The sequence below is a fragment of the Mesoplodon densirostris genome, chromosome 1 (assembly GCF_025265405.1).
Source record: "Mesoplodon densirostris isolate mMesDen1 chromosome 1, mMesDen1 primary haplotype, whole genome shotgun sequence".
In the NCBI taxonomy this organism is placed as follows: domain Eukaryota; kingdom Metazoa; phylum Chordata; class Mammalia; order Artiodactyla; family Ziphiidae; genus Mesoplodon; species Mesoplodon densirostris.
Window position 1 is genome coordinate 39,996,938 of NC_082661.1, and position 19,530 is coordinate 40,016,467.

Below are 19,530 nucleotides of genomic sequence, written 5' to 3' on the forward strand. Positions count from 1 at the left end.
AAAAAGAAAAAAAAAGTAATTGTAATATTAGCCTGGACATAGATGCTTGGTGGATAAAAATCCATATTTTTATAACAAAACATAACTAGATATTTAAAGCAAATATTAACCTAGCATAGAAATGATCACTTTTAATGATGTAGCATTTGATATATTTATGTAACTGTTTTAGAAAAGCTTGATAACAGGTCACTTTTTCTGTCAAAATTTAGTATTTGGTGCTAGACAGATATTAGATTGAGCTTGCCATGTTTATGCTGCACACATGTTTTCACAATACCAGTAATAGCAAAATCAACTTCAGGAGTAAATGTGAAATACAGAAGAGTTGCTGATTAGATTTTAAAGGAAGTCACACCAGCCAACTGATGAAAGTCACCTTACACACCATGTGTTATCAGAGGCAAGTTAGATTTTAAGTTTTAATACAATGGCTCTTTTGCAGAGAGAAAAAAATATTTCCATCTCGTGTGCCAACTTATTCTAAACTGAAAAAAAAAAATCTTTGGTGATCAAAAGGCAGGAAAGAGGATCCATAAGACCACATTTGTCACGAATCCAATGTTAATGTTAATTAACCTTTCTGAAAAAGTTCTATTTAATATTGATTAGAAACAAAGGGAGCTTAGATGCCAGTGTGAGTCTGAGAAGGGGAGTGGTGTTCTGGGCCTGGTGTTGGGCTTGCGGTAAGAGGAACCAAATAGCTTCGGGGACTCTGAAAGCAGGGGCACTGGGTGTGCTGCTGAGCCTCAACAGATCCCAAGGGAGAGGAAGCAGGGACAGACGTCAGCAGCCCCTCGAGCCCCTCAAAGTCCCAGCATGGTCACACCAGAGCAGAAGCACAGTTCCCACCCTTCTGGGAGTAGGGCGGCAATGTCAAAGATCTTAGACAGCCTAACCGAATTTCCCCCAGAGTTGTGCTGGGGCAGCACAATGACCTCAAAGTACCCACGAGAGCATGGGAGAAGCAGGGAGAGGTGCTGAAACTGAAGGAGCTTTCAGACAGGAATGCACTTGAACTGGACCAACACTAAGGATGAGACAGGACAATGCACATCTCAACGGATGCCCGTAAGGCAGAGGCCACAAGACAAGGTGAGCACTGCTCACCTCCTCCGCCCCCAGCCCAGACCTTAGCACTTGGTAGGGAAAAAGGAATTAAATTAAATATTTCTGACTAGCAATCTGACTTAAGTTTACTTGTTCTTAAAGTACTCCTTTTATAAGAATGTTATAGGTATAATAAGGGAAAGGTATGATATGAAAATATTAAGGATACACAGGAATCAAGAAAAGACAGAGATTTTTTTGTTTCCAGCAATGATGGTCTAGGTTATACAGCCCAATCCTTCATAAAAACAGATTTAAAGTACAGGCTATAATATACAATAATCTAATTAGAAACATCAAATACCCGAGAAGATAGTAAGGAACTACCAGGCCAAAATCTGCGGGAAAGCAAGAACCTAAGAGGTAAGCAAGCAAGGAGGCACTTTTGCCCTGATAAGGGGCAGATGTGCATGGATTTTGACAGCCTCACGGGGGAGATGAAACAGAAATCGAAGACTAGAATGTACCCAAGTGGGGAGAATACAAAGGCCTTTGTCTACACTAAGCTGAGTTTCACAAGAGTCACCCCCTAAAAATAAGAGTGAACCAGAATTAACCCACTTCCCACTCTGAAAGACTGCAGGGACAATGGCCTTGACCTGGGAAGTGTACATAAGAAGGCACAGGGGGGTAGTCCATGAGGACTTGTACTCACCAGCTGGTCCCTGTGTGCAAAACTGCAGCTCAAATTCACATCACCTGGGTGGTCTAAAAAACTTGAAGTGGTAAGTTTAGGTCAAAGTGGTGCCAGACTAGTAGTGCCACCAGGCACCTGGCAGAAACAAAAGCAAATCCTCCAGGGGATTGGCGGGGTGGGGGGAAGGCCATTCATCCTAAGCCTCAAAGAATCCCTACAGGTAATTTTTCAGTGGTGATGATGAATATCCAGGCAAAAATAAGCAAGCATACAAGAGCAGACAGGTAAGAGGGGAGTGGGGGAAATCTAAGCAAAACAGAGATGCTAAAAACAAATTCATTCACTAATGAATTCTGCAGTCTTTTATGCAAAAAATATTTATGGAGCACCTACTCAGTGCCAGGCTCTATGCAAAGTTGCTCTGGACAGGTGCCATTTCACCTGTGGGATGAGCAAATCACCTAAGGGATGAAAGGTTAGTTGAAATGCCATTATATTTATGTTTATTTACTTTTAGTTTCTGTGTTTTCCAAAGACTTCCAAACACAAAGATGAGTGCCCATTACTATTTAGTGACAGGTCTTGAAATAAACAGTAATCGCTTAGGACTGAAATTGACATCACTGAGTCCTTTCTCAGACTCTCATTCCCTAAAGGTTCAGCCTAATTATCCCCTAAGCAAACCAGAGAGCCACATACATTAACAGGAAGACAAAGTGCTGAAAGATAAAGATAACTATCTTAGAGATAAAAAACTCAGAGTTAATGGTAGTTATTTTTAACGGTAAAAGTCCAAAGAGATGATCATGGAATAACAGCATGAATCAGACAACATTAATTTTAAGATAGATCTGGAAACAGTTGAAGGCACAGGAAGGGTGAAGAGAAATTAGTCTAAAATTTACTTATATATAGATTGCCTTTCTTGGCCAAGGTTGTTGGCAAAATCTTGCTGATTATTTGGGTTACTCTGGTACGTCCACACTAATTATCAACCTTTGTCTTCTATTCACCTTTTCACAATTAGAATTCAAATCATCACCTCTATACTTCTTTGTTTGCTTTTATTAAATATTCTTATGGTTGTCGTTTACTGAGCCTTTGGAATGGTCTGACCTGTGCTTTCTTCTCCTTGCTGGGCAAACCAAGACAGTATGGTGTAATAAAAATAATAACAGAAGCAACTGCATATGGGCCTAGAACTGAGCAAGACAGTTTTTAGGAGTTATTTACACCTCACAACAATTGTAAGGGGTAAGTCAGTACAGACGAGGAAATTTATGGGCCAGAGAAATAGAGGGAGCAGAAGCAGGGGCTTCAAAGTTGGACAAACTTGAATTTAAATCCTGACCTGCTCCTGGCATTTCTCCTCCCCTAGAGGTGAGGCTCGGTTTTCTGGGGTGAAGGCTGCTGTGAGGATGAAATGAAATACAGCACAGCTTAGCGCCAGGACTCTGGGAAGTACTTGTTTTTCCTTCCTTCCAATGGATGCTCATCTGGAAATTCATGTCTTGCCTTACACAGCATCTTCAAATAGTTTTAAAAGTAGCCACCTCCAGGAAAATAATGGAATATTGTACAGAGGTTGTTTTTTTTTTTTTTTTTTTTTTGGCAGTACGTGGGCCTCTCACTGTTGTGGCCTCTCCCGTTGCGGAGCACAGGCTCCGGACGCGCAGGCTCAGTGGCCATGGCTCACGGGCCCAGCCACTCTGCGGCATGTGGGATCTTCCCGGACCGGGGCACGAACCCGTGTCCCCTGCATCGGCAGGCGGACTCTCAACCACTGCGCCACCAGGGAAGCCCTGTGTACAGAGTTTTTAAAATAATAAAAAGGTGGATAATCACTTACATTCAGGGAGAGCTTTAACTTTTCAGTAGCCCTTCACTCCCTTCCAAACACTGGCTTGTTTGACCCTTTGGAAAATATTTTAATATCTCAGATGATTTTTTTAGATTGGTTGTCTCCAGGACATAACATTGTCTGTGGGCCTTGAAAAATGCTAATCCAGGACATGATGCAAGAAGAAAGGACCAGGCCTTTGCCTTTCTTTCCAGTCCTCTGGCTGCAGTCTGCCTCCTTCCTTCCCCTGGGATCTATGTGTGTGTCGACGGGATGGGAGGTGGCCAGGGTTGGAAGTAAATCAAGGGTGGGAGGGAGGGCTGTGACACGTAGCTGTCTTTGGTTGCCATGGTAAGGATGCCTAACACAGGAGGAATGTGCTACCTTCCCTTATAAAAGAAACTTTCCTTTTTTATTTTTCTCAAGCTTGTAAGAAAATCATCTTACCTTCTCACATTTAAACCAAAACTACCTACTCCCCCAACAGGGGTCTGAACTGAATGGCTATATTCATCCAGACAGTGTGGCTAAAAAAAACCCCGGGAAAGATATATTCACCCCAGTATCCTGGCTGGCACACAGTAGGGGCTCAACAAATACTTGGAGTCACTGCAGTACCTGGGGTGTGAATTGATCACCCTCTGTTAACAAGAGAGAACATTATGTAATGATTTCTGCAAGTCCCTAAAAAGATCAGCTCAGCCTCAGGAAACCTTCCTAGATCAGCAAGACTCACTTCTCAAATAATTGATTAGTTCAGAGGTCACACATGTGGACAGATTTTGTTTTGGCTTGCAAAGTTTCAAAACACATTTTGAGTTAACAATTAAAGCTTGAGAGATTTCATATGCATTTACAGCTGACTTGCTTTACCCAATAGTATCTATCTGCCCCTTTGGGGAACTTGTGCTGGTGCCCTGGATTATAATCATGTTGGCTAAATAAAAGTTCACAAGTCCTGCTAGCTGTTTCAGGTGTTAATTTCATCTTATGCAGAACACACACACACACACATACACACAAACACACCTCCAAACAAAAAATAGAAGGTTCCAAATGTGTAAATACAAAAACCAAACCCTCCGGCCCTCAAATTTCTCACTTTCTCTGTCTGCGTGCAGTTGCCACGATCAGTGTGTAAAACCCCTGTTTTCAAACCTTTCACTTCACAGGCTCTTGCTGACTGGAGGCATGAAGGGGAAAGACCACCCGTCCCTTCATTACTAATGCTTGACAAAGCAACCCCATTGGGAAGGAATTCTTGATGCAAGCAAGGAGGTAAGAATTAAAACCTCACTGATATAAAAGGCTACTAAGTGCCACAGCAGGTTGTCATTTAGAAAATACCCTCGAGAATGTTACAGAAATTAATAAAATTAAATAGGAATAAAACACAAGTGATTTGCACTTAACAATATTTTCAAATATAATACTGAGAGTCTCTCCACTTTAAAATCGCTCCTATAAAAGGCAACTGGACCCCGACCATTCTCCCTTCTCAAGTTGATGCCGCCTTCCCCCTGGATCTTCCTGCGGGTCCAGTGTGGTTCCCTGAAACCACAGAGCCCCCATTCCCTTCCCCTTGTTGCTGAAGTCCACACTTCCAGCCCCTGCATGGCCCCTCCACTCCTCTTCCCCAATTCATGTTTTTTTCACCTCTCCCGCCGCCTGCCACAAATACACCTCAAAGATATTTCAGTAATAAGTATTAAATAATAATAGTAATAAACATTTATTTATTGATCACCTACTATGTGCCAAGCGCAAGTCTGTTTGAGAGAGGTCAGCCCATTCCCTAACCACCATAATCATCTGAGGCTTGTAGTGTGGTAGTGAAAAGATGAATGCTAGGCAGTCAGACTGCTGGCTGGGATCTGAACAAGGCTTGCAGACCACCCCTGGTGTGGCCCAAATGCTGGCTACAAGGCTGTTTCCGACTCTAAGAGTCTGTGATCACTGCTGCCATGTTTAAGGATGAAAAATTTATAGGAGCTCCTATCACTAAGTGGGAAAGAAACTTTTCGAGGAACCCTCTATTTCCCACAATGGGGATGGCCCAGATTAATTCTGGATAAAATTGAGCCTCCCGAAAACAGTCCCCTCATCTCACTCCACCAAGCTGAGGGGCCCCCCATGACTGAACCTGAGGTGCCACCCGATTCCAACAGGGAGCTGAATCAAGCTGGAGTCCTGCCAGTGTAGAAATGCAATTTCCTCCCTTACGTCTAGATGGTCGTAGTTTCCTTTATGAATGTCTGTCATGAAAGTCCACTCCAAGGAGTTTCCGTGGACAAAACCCCAATGACTGTCACTGACGTGTGCCCCGCGACCAAACCTGGCAGGACCGAGTTCCCTCAGCCCACCACCCGCTGGACCCGCGCGGAGCTCATTCAGAAGAAAAGACGGGTCTGGAAAAGCTCTTGGAGAAGAAAGGACATTTCCCATCTCTGGTCCTTTCTCTTAACTGGGACCCACTCTGCCAGCTCCGGAGGTCTGTCCCAGCCGTGACGACCCCACGGGGCGCAGGTTCCCAGAGGCGCGGGGCGGGAAGGGACTGCCCGGCAAGGGCTGCCCCGGGAGTCCCGGCCGAGCCTCGCCCTCCTGCTTCCCTCCTCTTCCTCTTCCCCCTCCCCGCGCCCCAGCCTCGGCGCCGGGGCTGCTCGCCTCCGAGCGTCCCGGGGTTGGAGCGGAGGAGGAAGGCAGGAGACTCGAAGCCTACCGTCTTCTGTTTCTTGACCCCGGACGACATGCTGGCTGGCTGCGGCGGTGCCCGGCGCGCTGGAACTCGGAGCCCAGCTCCTGGGAGCGGAAGCGCTAGGACGCTCGGTGGCGGCGGCAGTGGCTACTGCCGGACTCCCGAGGAGGTATAAAAAGGCTCCACAGACACGTCGCACTTCCCTTGACCAGCCCCCTCCTCCTCCTCCTCCTCCCGCCGTGCTCCTCTCCGCCCCGTCGGCTCCGCCAGCAGCGCCCAACCCAGGGGACCCGGCCGCCTCCTGGGCGGGGTCCCGGGCCCGGCCCCCTACGCCCGGGAGCGGCTTCTCCAGCCCGGGTCGGAGGCAGGACCTTGCAGCCGGGGGCTCGGACGGACACGCCCCGCGTGCAGTCGGAGGTCAAGTTCGCTCTCCGCGTTCCCACTCCCAGTGGCTGCCTGAGCTTCCCCCACCTCCCACCCCCGCGCCTCTCCAAGGAAGGCTTCCTGCCTCTGGGACCTGCTTGAAACCGCCAGGCTTGTCGGCATGGTCCTTAGTGGGCACCGATGCCCAGCTTGTCTTCATTTGCAGTAATAACAGCGACGGTTGACATTTTTTGGTCCTCTCTCTGCACTCTGCTGACCTTTGCCTTAAGCCTCCTGCGGCCCCTGATCCAGGCATCAAGTCCTACTTTCTCCCATGAAGCACTTGAGGCTTTCAGACTTTCTCAAGATTATCTTCCAAGTGAGGGGATTCAAACCCAGGCCGTCAGCCTCCACAGTCCAGGCTTTCTACACGAGCATCAGCATCGATCATGATGATGATGATGATCAAGAAGAAGAAGAAGAAATCAGGAGGCGCAGCGCCTGCCGGCACCTTATGCACCATTCACGGGACTAAGGGGTTTACATGCATTCACTCCTTTGGAGCTCACAATATTTTCCTCCTGTTACAGATGGGCCAGCTGAGGCACTGCTCCTACTCACAACGTTGAGTAAGCAAGGCCAGCCCGGGAAAATGGTCAGTAGTAGCCCAGCCACTTGTTACAGTCCATCCCCCAAAGCATTCCTATAGTATTTCCGTGTGTTCAGCAACCAGGATGGGCCCTGAGGCGAAAAAGTAAGAGGAGGCCCAAGTTGACAAGGCTTATGGACTACACCTTAGGGCTCCAAGGTTTTATCAGAGGGCAATTCTTTTTTTTTTTTTTTTTTTTTTGCGGTATGCGGGCCTCTCACTGTTGTGGCCTCTCCCGCTGGGGAGCACAGGCTCCGGACGCGCAGGCTCAGCGGCCATGGCTCACGGGCCCAGCCGCTCCGCGGCATATGGGATCCTCCCGGACCGGGGCATGAACCCATGTCCCCTGCATCGGCAGGAGGACTCTCAACCACTGCACCACCAGGGAAGCCCAGAGGGCAACTCTTTTAACTCAAATGTCTGGGACAAGCAAAAGGAAGGAAGGAGAAGCTATGGTTAGTGACAGCACCTTGAGGGCAGTCACAAGGCCTCACACCCCTCTGTACCTTAATTCCTTGCACAATGTGACAAACAGATCAATAGGATAGTACTGACAAAAGAACCATGAAGATGCCCAAGGGCCACACTGCCCATTCCAACTTTGGTCTTCCTTCTGTGAAAAGGCTGAACTGATAGCCTAAGGAAGTGAGGATTGGAACTTTTCTTTCATATCTAATTGTATTTCTGGAAGACTGCCAGCTTTCCAGACAGACACTAAAGATCTGAATATTCATTCATTCATTGCCTTTCTCCATGGGAAGGTGGGGAAAAAATAAGTAAATCAGGAGTCAGAAACTTAAAAGGCAGCCTACATGTTTGTCCAGTCTTGAAATATCAGTATATTTATTTTCTTACTCATTTGGAGTAAGCTGCCACCACTCCCTTCAGATATGAGCAGCTAGAGGGCAAATGCTGGGTTTGAGTTTCTGTTCTGCACACAAACTAGCATGTTTTGAACTTTGGGGGTTTAAACAGTAACAGCCCATTCTAATTTTATTGGAAACATCCACTTGTATCAGTTCCAACCATATTTTAAACCCTGCCAGATCCTGCCCTAAGAGAAAAGGTAAATTAAGTGTTGATAGAGAAATAGCAATTTGCATGATTGGTTTTTTTCATATTACCTCTTTAAAAGCTGAAACAGAAGGACGTTAAGGGCAAATCCATAAGGGCAACTTCCTGGAAAAGAAATATATGACTGTTTAGACCTGGGGGAGGTTTTGCGATCGTTTGTCCAGTTTCCCTCTCTCTGTATTTCACAGATGGGCAATGCAAAACTGGTGCTGAGAGAGGGGAGGTAATCTGACCCTCCTCACTAGTTAGGGGCGGTGCTGAGACTCAAACCCAGGTCAGTCAGCTCCCCAGATGCAGTGAATCACTCAGCCTCTAGTTCAACTACTTCAAAACCCCCATGATAATTGCAAACTGGACTGTTTATCTTGTTTTAGATTTAATTAATTCTCAAACAGAGTACTTTGGAACAGATACTCTTTCATTACTTCCAAAGACGTGTGAAATAGGAGGCCTCAGCTCCCTTGGACTCAAACTGCAATGTTTAAGATCCCTTAACTTCAGAGATCATCAGTTTAGTTGTAATTCAGCATGGCAACTCACTGAAAAGTAAAATAATCTTTCTTTTTTATTTTCCCAGGGTCTTTCTTTTAAAGGTGTTGTTTGGAATTCTTTATCCTCTCACTACCCTCTTACTCCTAGGAGAGGACATTCCTTCTGAAAAGATATGAGCAACTAGCAGCTTAATTTTGGGTTTTTTTGTTTGTTTGTTTGTTTTTTTGCTGTACGCGGGCCTCTCACTGTTGTGGCCTCTCCCGTGGCGGAGCACAGGCTCTGGACGTGCAGGCTCAGCGGCCAAGGCTCACAGGCCCAGCCGCTCTGCAGCATTTGGGATCTTCCCGGACCAGGGCACGAACCCGTGTCCCCTGCATCGGCAGGCAGACTCTCGACCACTGCGCCACCAGGGAAGCCCAGCAGCTTAATTTTTGAAGTCTGTGAATCTAGCACATCAGAACTGGGAAGAGACTCATTTAGGGGAAGGAAGGAAGGGTTGACATCTGTTCAGTCATCTGGACACACTCTCCATAACTTTCTCAGTAGTGTTTCCTCTGAGACTCCACTGTAAGACACTGTGGCCTGCACTGTACCAATTTATAATCCTTGATATTACTCGCAACATTTGCATGAGGGTTTCAAAATTTTCTTCCTGTTTTTCTTTTGTTTTCTTCCTTCCAGGAATTGGTTCAGCTATAATAACTAACTTAATGAGGTGGTGATTACTACTTGGTCCTTTCATTGTTTAGAAAAAATGGAGTCAGCTTCCCCAAATAAACAGGGAAACACATATACAAAGAATGACGGGTCTTCCCTGGTGGCGCAGTGGTTGAGAGTCCGCCTGCGGATGCGGGGGACACGGGTTCGTCCGGGAGGATCCCACATGCCGCGGAGCGGCTGGGCCCGTGAGCCATGGCCGCTGGGCCTGCGCGTCCGGAGCCTGTGCTCCGCAACGCGAGAGGCCACAACAGTGAGAGGCCCGCATACCGCAAAAAAAAAAAAAAAAAAAAAGAATGACGGTGTTGGTGAGATGTTTATGCCGCAGGTTCCCCAATACACTTTAGGGAGGCTCATCACATTTTAGGGGATCTACCTTGGAGGCATCTTCCCTGGATTGGCCGTTCCAAAGGAATGCAGTTGCATTGCCCCCTAGTGGCTGTAATTCATAAAAGGGACCTAATTGTTGAAACCCCCTGTACAGAAATAAGTGTAGCAGTTCCTTGGGTCAAGAAGTCCTTAGAGAAAGTCCTCTAGGATTCAAATATTCTTCCCATTCTCAGGCACAGGTACTACCAAGACAAGCAAGACATGGTCCCTGCATTCAAGAAACAATCTAGTGAAGGAGACAGTCTCTTCCTCCCAACCCCACCCCAGTACATTACAATATATTACTGGGACAGGTAAAAATGATACATGCATACCTTAGACATTTTATTTTGACTAAAACACATGCACTTCACTAATCTTTGATGTAGGGCTAAAGGCTTCTCTTGTGGTATGGGTACACTGGTGGGAGTTCCAAAAACCACTTCCATAGGCATCTGCAAAAATTTCCAGTTTGAACTTTTATAGAGTTAAAAATTAAGGGTCTTTCCAAAGCATCCATCTATTCTCATGGAAAACACAACTCTTTTTTCCCACTCATATGCTATTCACTTAAGTCACATCTAACTAAATTACTTAGTTACACTAATAGGTACAAGTGGCATAAATAGGTTTGGGAATAAACACAATGGATCTCAGTAAGCATCCAGCGTAGGGAGTGGAGGTGCTAAAGTGTGTGGGCATTCCAGTGTGTCCTACTGTCAAAGAACACTGAGTGTGCTGTGGGCATCAGTCATTTTCTTTTCCAGAAGAAATGGAGAGCGTGGATTAAACTGGCCAGCCAGTTAAAAGGAAGGATTTTGTGGGAGCACAGAGTTCAACTTTGAAAGGAGGGAGAATGGAGAGAGATGTCAGATTTTTTTCTTGGGGAATATGATACATAAACTAAGACTTGAAAGAAGGGTAAGGTTTTGCCAGCCTTCCCCTCCTCAAAGTGAGGGTATGTGTAAATTCAAAAATGTAAAGGCAGAGAGCCGCATGAAATAACACGGTATGTTCAGAAAATTATAAGTATCTGTATTGCTGAGTTTAGGAGATACAACGGAAGAGTGGGGGAAGGCTGAAGGCTGTAATAGAGGACGTGCCATGTACAATCAGGCAGCGACGTGATTTTGTATGTTCTCTTTATGCTCATCGGGGTGCATTAGCCATGTGGCTGGCCTTGTATTTACTCATTAGTCATAGAGACATTTGCTGTGTCCAAAGATGAGAAGTCACCGTCCTGAGGTGAAGGAGATGGATATGTACACAAACAATTCCAAGGGAGTGTGATTAAGTGCCAGAATAAAGGGATATTCGAAGTTATAGGGAAAGTGCACGCGCGTGCGCGCACACACACACACACACACACAAACGTGATGACTACGAAGAGATTCCAGTGGGTGGTGATAATTTAACCTGCATTTCAAGGATAAAAGAAAGCTAGTAGGAGAGTGATCTGTGACCCTACTGATGGTCCAGGCGCCGGGACTGATGTTCCCAGCTGCATGAAACATTCACTTCCTACCCTGGCATCCCCTGTGCCTCCTTCAAGTGCCTCAGCCTGTCGCTGAAGACCCAGGTAGAGCAGAGACAAGCTGCTGACAGCCAGATTGCACAACTCTGACCCAATCACCAAAAGGCCGTCCACAGAACTTAGGCAACCAGAGGAAAAGCCTACACTTCCAGGCAGAAGTAACGCTCCTCTGCCATTTCTCGGGTGGAATCCAGTACATAGTTTTTTGTGTTTTTTTTTTTTTTTTTTTTTTGCGGTACGCGGGCCTCTCACTGTTGTGGCCTCTCCCGTTGCGGAGCACAGGCTCCGGACGCGCAGGCTCAGCGGCCATGGCTCACGGGCCCAGCCGCTCCGCGGCATGTGGGATCCTCCCAGACCGGGGCACGAACCCGTGTCCCCTGCATCGGCAGATGCACTCTCAACCACTGCGCCACCAGGGAAGCCCCAGTACATAGTTTTTGTCTGCTCTTTGTATTAGTTTAAAAAGAAGTACATTTATTAGTATGTGCACACATTTTGCAAAATAGAAACATTTAGGGTATTTAGGAAAATTCACTCAAAAATTCAACAAACCTCAGTGGAAATAAGTTGCATTTGTTTAATGGCAGGCAAATCAATTACTTGAGTCTATTAATTGGCTGCATTTTCAGTCTTCAACAGGTTCTTTTTAAAGATGTTTAGCAAGGTGGAAAATAACTTGATCTATGTCACTTAGAGCCTTTAAATTATTAGAAAAATATCCAACTAAACTTAAATTATTTAACTATTAACTATTTAATTAACAAATTATTTAACTTAAATTTAAATTAGAAAAATCCAACTAAACTTAGTAGATTTTAAGACAATATTTTTAAGGAAGGAAGAAGAGAAGGAATAAAGGAAAGAGGGAAGGAAAAAAAAGAAGAAATGGAAATTGTGATATTTGGCCTAAAATTGAAAAAATATCACAAAACATGACATACTCCAAGAAATTAGAGTTATAATTTGAGAAATTTGTCTATAATTGTAGAAGGACAGAAATGTTTCATTTAGAAATAACTTATATGGGGTTACATGGTAAGTGTTCTCAACATAACTGAGAAATATGGTGATGTAATAAATTCATATTATAATTATTAGGGAATATCATAGATGCCATAAATGGATGGCTAATTTGCAAAGAACTGGAATATAATATGTTGAACATAATTTATTAGTGGGTCCCAAACCTTCTGGAAGGGTTTTATTATAAATTTGGGCAGTCACATCATAGGAAGATAAGCAGTAAAAAAAATCAATATAATCTCTCTTGCTCTTTCCATCTCTTTTAGATAAAAGTATAAAAATCCTTAGCAGTCACCAACTTATGAGCCTCAGGCCTCCTGAAAGTATTATAAGAAAGTCTTTATGGATGCTAAGCATTTTCTTAAAACGTAATAGTTCTACGTATATATTTCTATTTTTCAAATGTATTTAAGTGCTGCAGTAAAGAATAAAACGCACAATGTTATCAAATTCATTTCCTGACCTTCATATAATAGTTTTAATCATCAAATACTAAAAATACAACTATAATCATAGGAGTAATCTTAGGCTCCTAAAGATAAATGGGGCAACAGTCCCATTATAATAAAATCATAAATATTGGCCCAAATTATTAGTATTATTATTATTTTTTTTGTGGTACGCGGGCCTCTCACCGTTGTGGCCTCTCCCGTTGCGGAGCACAGGCTCGGCTCGGGACGCGCAGGCTCAGCGGCCATGGCTCACGGGCCCAGCTGCTCCGCGGCATGTGGGATCTTCCCGGACCAGGGCACGAACCTGTGTCCCCTGCATCGGCAGGCGGACTCTCAACCACTGCGCCACCAGGGAAGCCCTGGCCCAAATTATTAATATGCACTGCTGAAACAAACTCAGGCTTGAACCTTGAAATCCCCCTATTCTTAAACACTGTCTTTTCTTCATCAAATCCAGCCCCTACACACACTTGTTTTTCTTTTCTTCACTTTTAGTTTAGAAAGAAGATTCCGCTCTGAACAGGGGGAAGTTCTTTTGAAGCCCCAAGGGCTCTCAAACTTCACTGTATATTATAACCATCTGAGGACACCACACACCTGACTCATTAAATCAAAATCTGGGGGTGGGTCCCAGGCATCAGAAGTTTTCAAAGTTTGACTTTAAGAGAATCACTGATTCTCAAAAGTGAGGCTGCATCAAGATTACTACAGACTGCTACCCCTCCCCCATGCCCAGAGTTTCTCACCCTGGCAGTCTAGCGTAGACTGCATTTCCAGCCAATTTCCAGGTGATGCTGATGCTGCTAAGCCAGGGACCACGTTCTGCAGATCATTGCCTTAAATATAGGTCTTCCAACTCACCCGTAGGTTTTAATTTTTTTATACGAAATTTTGAAAGTAAGTAGAAAGAGAAGAAAAAGGTGTGTTGGGGAGATAACCTTGGATAATATTCTTAAAAATCATCCCACTACAGTGAATAAAATGTCTTACAGGATTAACAAGGAAGGAAATAGACTTTACCAGGAATTCTCAGCTCTGACTAATCATTAAAATCACATTGGAAGCTTTCAAAAAAAAAAAAAAAATTCAGGTTCCTGGACTTCCCTCTCTCCCTCTCAACCTACAGATCTCTGGGATGGGGCCCGCTCTGAATATCTTAAACCCTGGAGGTGATTCCACTTTGCAGCCAGGTAGGGAACCACTAATCTAGCCCACCGGTGCACAAAATTTACATTTATAAAAACACACATTCCTAAATCCCATCCTGGGAATTCTTCCATAAGATTGCTTAGTTCTAATTCTGGTTGAGGGGTTTTAATTGGGCCTTGGTGCTTTTCTCCCAGATGCTTTGTTTATTCAGAGCTCTTTCTTTTTCTTAAGGGCTTTAGGCTTTAAAACCGGGAGAAAACCCCAGTTATATTTTCTACCTTCCATCCTGAGCCCAGAATGGTCTTGTGCGAATGGTAGAGAACCATTCGCATAGGGGAATATTAGGTATAAAAATCAGTTAATATTTTGAAAATATTGTCCCACCATATCATTTTTTCTAACATTACTTATTGAAAAATCTATCCTTTCTTCTACTGGTGTGTGGTACTTCCTCCGTGATGCAAAATGTTAGCTGGCAGGGGTGTCCCCTTGCAATTGTTGAGTAATAAATCCTTATGATTCTCCACGAGGGAGCCACTATGAGAAGCAGATCAGTTATAAATTATAACTTGGCACTTTTTGGTCATTTGTTCTTCCAGACTAATTACTAAATTATTTTATTAAGCTTCCCTGCCCTGCTCCCTAAAATTGTATAGGGCTTCTATTGAATGGTTAATAAATAAATTATGCATTAATTTGGGAAGAATTGATACAACGATCAAGTTTCTTCTCTAGCACATGGTATCTCATCTATTTAGGCTTCTTGAATCTCACACACGCAGTAAAGTAATTCCTATGGAATTATAAAGGAAATTTCCCACCCTACCCCCTTCTATTATTCTTGTTTGGGAGGAATGGTATGGATTATTACACTCGGTTACTTTTTAAAATTTAGTTGTTTACTTAAAGTAAGAAAACAACATTCCTTTTTTCCCCTTACAAACATAATTCAGACCACACTTTGGGAACAAGGGACTTAAAGAATGAAATCAGAGCCCGGTTGAGGGATCCTTCTGGGGGAGTCAGGGGAGGGGGAAGTTGCTTCCAAGCGAGGTCAGCCTGGACAGGGCTCTTACCTGCAAATGGTCTTTCACCAGCTCTCTGAGCTGTGATACAAGGGTGGGTCAGCTCCATTAAAGAATTGTGTACAGGGCACACCAAAAGAATCCTAGGCTGAAGTCAGACCTAGGCTGAGGGAAGAGGGAACTGGGAGTGGCTGCTAATGGGCATGGGGTTTCTTTGCAGGGCGTGAAAATGTCCTAAAATTATAAATTGGTGATGGTAGCACAACTCTGTGGTGATTGTACTAATAACATTGAATTGTATAATACATTTGATGGTATGTAAATTATATCTCAACAAAACTGTTATTTTTAAAAAAGGTATATCACCATACACTTACCACGTGACGCAACAATCCCATTCCTAAGGTTTCACACAGAATAAATGAAAATTTATGTTCACACCAAAACTTGTACATGAATGTTTATAGCAGCCTTATTCATAATCACCCCAAACTGGGAACCATCTAGCTACCTTTCAAATGGTGAATGCATAAATTGGTGAATGGATGTACTACATTTTAGTGGTGCATCCGTACGACGGGGTAGTACTCAGCAATGAAAAGGAAGAAACTACTGATTCATAAAACAACATACATAGGAGGATCTCAAAAATATTTTGCTACCTGAAAAAGCCAGAACTCCCCACCAAATATGATTCTGCTTAAATGACATTTTGGAAAAGGCAAAACTCCAGGGATTAAAAAACAGATCAGTGGTTGCCAGGGGTTGAGGTTGGGAGAATAGTTTGATTTCTAATGGGCAGTGGGTGGGTTTGGGGGGCAATGGAACTGTTCTAATAGTTCTGTCCCATGACTGTGGAGGCAGATACCTGACTGGGCATTTGTCAAACCTATAGAACTGTATACTGCAAAGAGTAAATTTTACTGAATGTGAACTAAAAACAAACAAACAGACAAACAAAAAAACTGTATGTGGGGGAAATCCAAAATAAAATACAAATAGTAAAATATGAACATAAATGTGTTATAAATGAATAACATGACCACACTGAAGACAGTGGCAAAGAACTAACCTATGTTACATTAGAAAAGAGTATTTTGACTGCCCACTGTAAAGCTAAAGACAAAAAGAACTGTATGCAAACACCGTTCTCTAGTTTGTAAATTTGTTTCTCACAGGGATATGGGTTAGCAATTCTGAGACTATTTTATATGTGTATTAAGTTTGAACAAATAGGTAAATATATTATGGGTAATAAGAGCCAGCTTTCTCACTGTCAGTGAAAAAAATTACAAATGAGGAGCCGGGAAAGCTAGGATGAACCTGCTAGTGTTGGGTTGGAATCAGAGATATTAGCATGAACTCACAGGCTTTTAATATATATACAGATAGGTAGATATAGAAATATAGATATGTGTATGTAAATGTGTTAGTATACATGCTTATATTTCCTTGCTCTGTCCACTGAGAGGGTCTAAAAGCAATGGCATTACAGTAGCAATGAGTACACGTAGTGCCCAGATCTTGATTTCTAAATAATCATTCTCCAATAAAAGGAACCAGGGCTCCTTGGAGAAGTGGTTGAACCCAGAGCTGAGGTAGAAAGTATACAAAATGAGGCTGGAGCATCTTGTGGTGCCAGAAAGTAAGGAAGTGCTAAAAGAAGAACAGAAAGAAGGAAAGAAAGGAAGGAGGGAAGGAAGGGAGGAAGGGAGGGGGGAAGAAGGAAGGAAGGAAGGAGGGAGAAAGAAAGAAAGAGAGGGAGGGAGGGAGGGAGGGAGGGAAGGAGGGAGACAGAAAGAAAAGGGCATGTTAAAAAGACATGGGAACCACTTGCTAGAACTCCTAATGGACAAAGCTGGAAAAATTTGAGCCACAAAATCTACAATGACAGTGTTAGATTATAACTCATAGGAAAAAATAAATATCTAAGAGCCCATACTAATATAAATAAATTATTAGATAAGTAAATGGGGGAGAAGAGGCAAACCTTTCTTTCAGAGAGATTCCAAATAATAAATGTATAAAAAATGAAGGAAATAGTAAATCACCATTGGAACATCACAATAATAATTGTTGCAGACAAATCCACCAAAGAATGCTTAAATTAGTGTTTGGAAATTCAAGGAGAAAATAAGATATTTGTATAGTCTCAAAGTTTACATCCCAAGATATTTAGTAATTAAAAAGGGGAAAAATTAGTAATTTTACAGTGGACAAATCCAGTAGACACCACTTTAACCATATGATCTAGATTATCATAACAAGCAATAAAACATCAACATCGTGTACCTCCTCATCTGATGCAGTGAAAAGGGCATATTGCCTCTGTGGTATTCTTGCTGAAAATCCATAATCTCAGTCTAGTGAGGAAACATCAAACACAATTGAGACCATTCTACAAAATAACTGATCAGTACTCTTCTAAAGGGTCAAGGTCATGAATGACAAGGACAAATTGAACCATCACAGATTGAAGGAGACTAAGGAGATGTGTTGGACAGACTTCAAGGTGGCCCCCATAGTTTTCCCTCTGGTATTTATGCCTTTGTGTAATCCCCTCCCCCTTGAGTGTGGGCAGGACCTGTGACTTATTTCTAACCAGTGGAATGTGGTAAAAGTGATGGGAGTTATGTGATTCTGGCTACGTCCCTGTGATTATATACAAATGCAGCCTCTGTCTTGCAATGGAGTCTCTCTCTATTTTTCTGGCTTTGAAGAAGCCAGCTGTCATGAATCCTACAACCACAAGAAAATGTATTCTGCTAACAACTTGAGGGAGTTGTGAAGAGGATTCTTTCCCAGTTGAACCTCCAGATAAGAACCCAGGCCTTAACGATACCTTAATTGCAGCCTTGTGAGACTCTAAGCAGAGACCCAGCTAAGCCATGACTCCTATAAGCAGCTTGTGAGGTAATAAATATGTGTTAAGTTACTAAATTTGTGGTAATTTGTTACACAGCATAGGACACCTATACAGGAGCTATGATCAGTGAATGATATGTGGGATCCTCAATTGGGTCCTGAAACACCAAAAGGACATTTGTCAAAAAACTAATGAAATCCTAATAAAATCAATAGTTTTTGTACCAGTGTTAATTTCCTTTTTCCTTTTCTGTCTTTTCTCTTCTTTTCTTTTTTTGTGTGTGGCTTAAACAACAGAAATGTATTTTCTCACAGTTCTGGAAACTGGAAAGGGCAAGATCAAGTCCAGTTGGGTTCAATTTCTGGTGAGGGCTCTCTTCTTGGCTTCATACCGTGTCCTCACAGGGCTTTTCTTTTGGTGGGGGGGGTGTGTAGAGAGAGAGCTCTCTGGTCTCTTTCCCTCTGTCTCTGTCTCTCTCTCTTTTTATTTAGATATAACCAATGTTAATTTCTTAGTTCTGATAATTGTATTATGGTTATATAAGATAGTAACATTACAGGAAGCTGGGTGAGGAATATATGGGAACTCTCTGCACTAATTTTTACAATCTTTCTGTAAGTCTAAATTTATTTCAAAATTTAAAAATTAATAGAAGTGTATCAAATTTACAAGCATTAGCACAGCAAAGGAAACCATAAACAAAATGAAAAGACAATCTACAGAAGGGGAGAAAATATTTGCAAATGATGTGACCAACAAGGTCTTAATTTCTAACATATACAAACAGCTCATATAGCTCAACAACAAAAGAACAAACAACCCTATCCAAAAATGGGCAGCAAACCTAAGTAGACATTTTGCCAAAGTTATACAGTTGGTCAACAGGCATATGAAAAGATGCTCAACTTCACTAATTATTAGAGAAATGCAAATCAAAACTACAGTGAGGTATCACCTCACACCAGTCAGAATGGCCATCATTAAAAAGTCCACAGGACTTCCCCAGTGGCGCAGTGGTTAAGAATTCACCTGCCAATGCAGGGGACATGGTTTCGATCCCTGGTCAGGGAAGATCCCACATGCCGTGGAGCAGCTAAGCCCGTGCACCACAACCACTGAGCCTGCACTCTAGAGCCCATGAGCCACAACTACTGAGCCTGCGTGCCACAACTACTGAAGCCTGCGTGCCTAGAGCACATGCTGTGCAACGAGAAGGCACTGCAATGAGAAGTCCACTCACTGTGATGAAGAGTAGCCCCCGCTACTCTTGCAACTAGAGAAAGACCCTGTGCAGCAACAAAGACCCAACACAGCCATAAATAAATAAATAAATAAATAAATAAATAAATTTATATTTTTTAAATGTCCACAAATAACAAATGCTGGAGAGAGTGTGAAGAAAAGGAAACCTTCCTACACTGTTGGTGGGAATGTAAGTTGGTACAGCCACTGTGGAAAACAGTATGAAGGTTCCTCAGAAAACTAAAAATAGAGCTACCATATGACCCAGCAATCCCACTCCTGGGCATATATCT

The 19,530-nt window shown here is 43.2% G+C and overlaps 1 protein-coding gene across 2 annotated transcripts in view; it reads right to left on the bottom strand.

Moving 5' to 3' along the window:
• PAPSS2 (3'-phosphoadenosine 5'-phosphosulfate synthase 2) overlaps positions 1-6,497 on the bottom strand; it is an 87,110-nt gene extending 80,613 nt beyond the window's left edge. For both annotated transcript variants that reach the window (XM_060102482.1, XM_060102475.1), the window contains exon 1: positions 6,307-6,497. In XM_060102482.1, the coding sequence (XP_059958465.1) occupies positions 6,307-6,336 (30 nt within the window). In that variant the 5' untranslated portion in view covers positions 6,337-6,497. The remainder of the gene's footprint in view (positions 1-6,306) is intronic.
• Between the last annotated feature and the right edge of the window lie 13,033 nt (positions 6,498-19,530).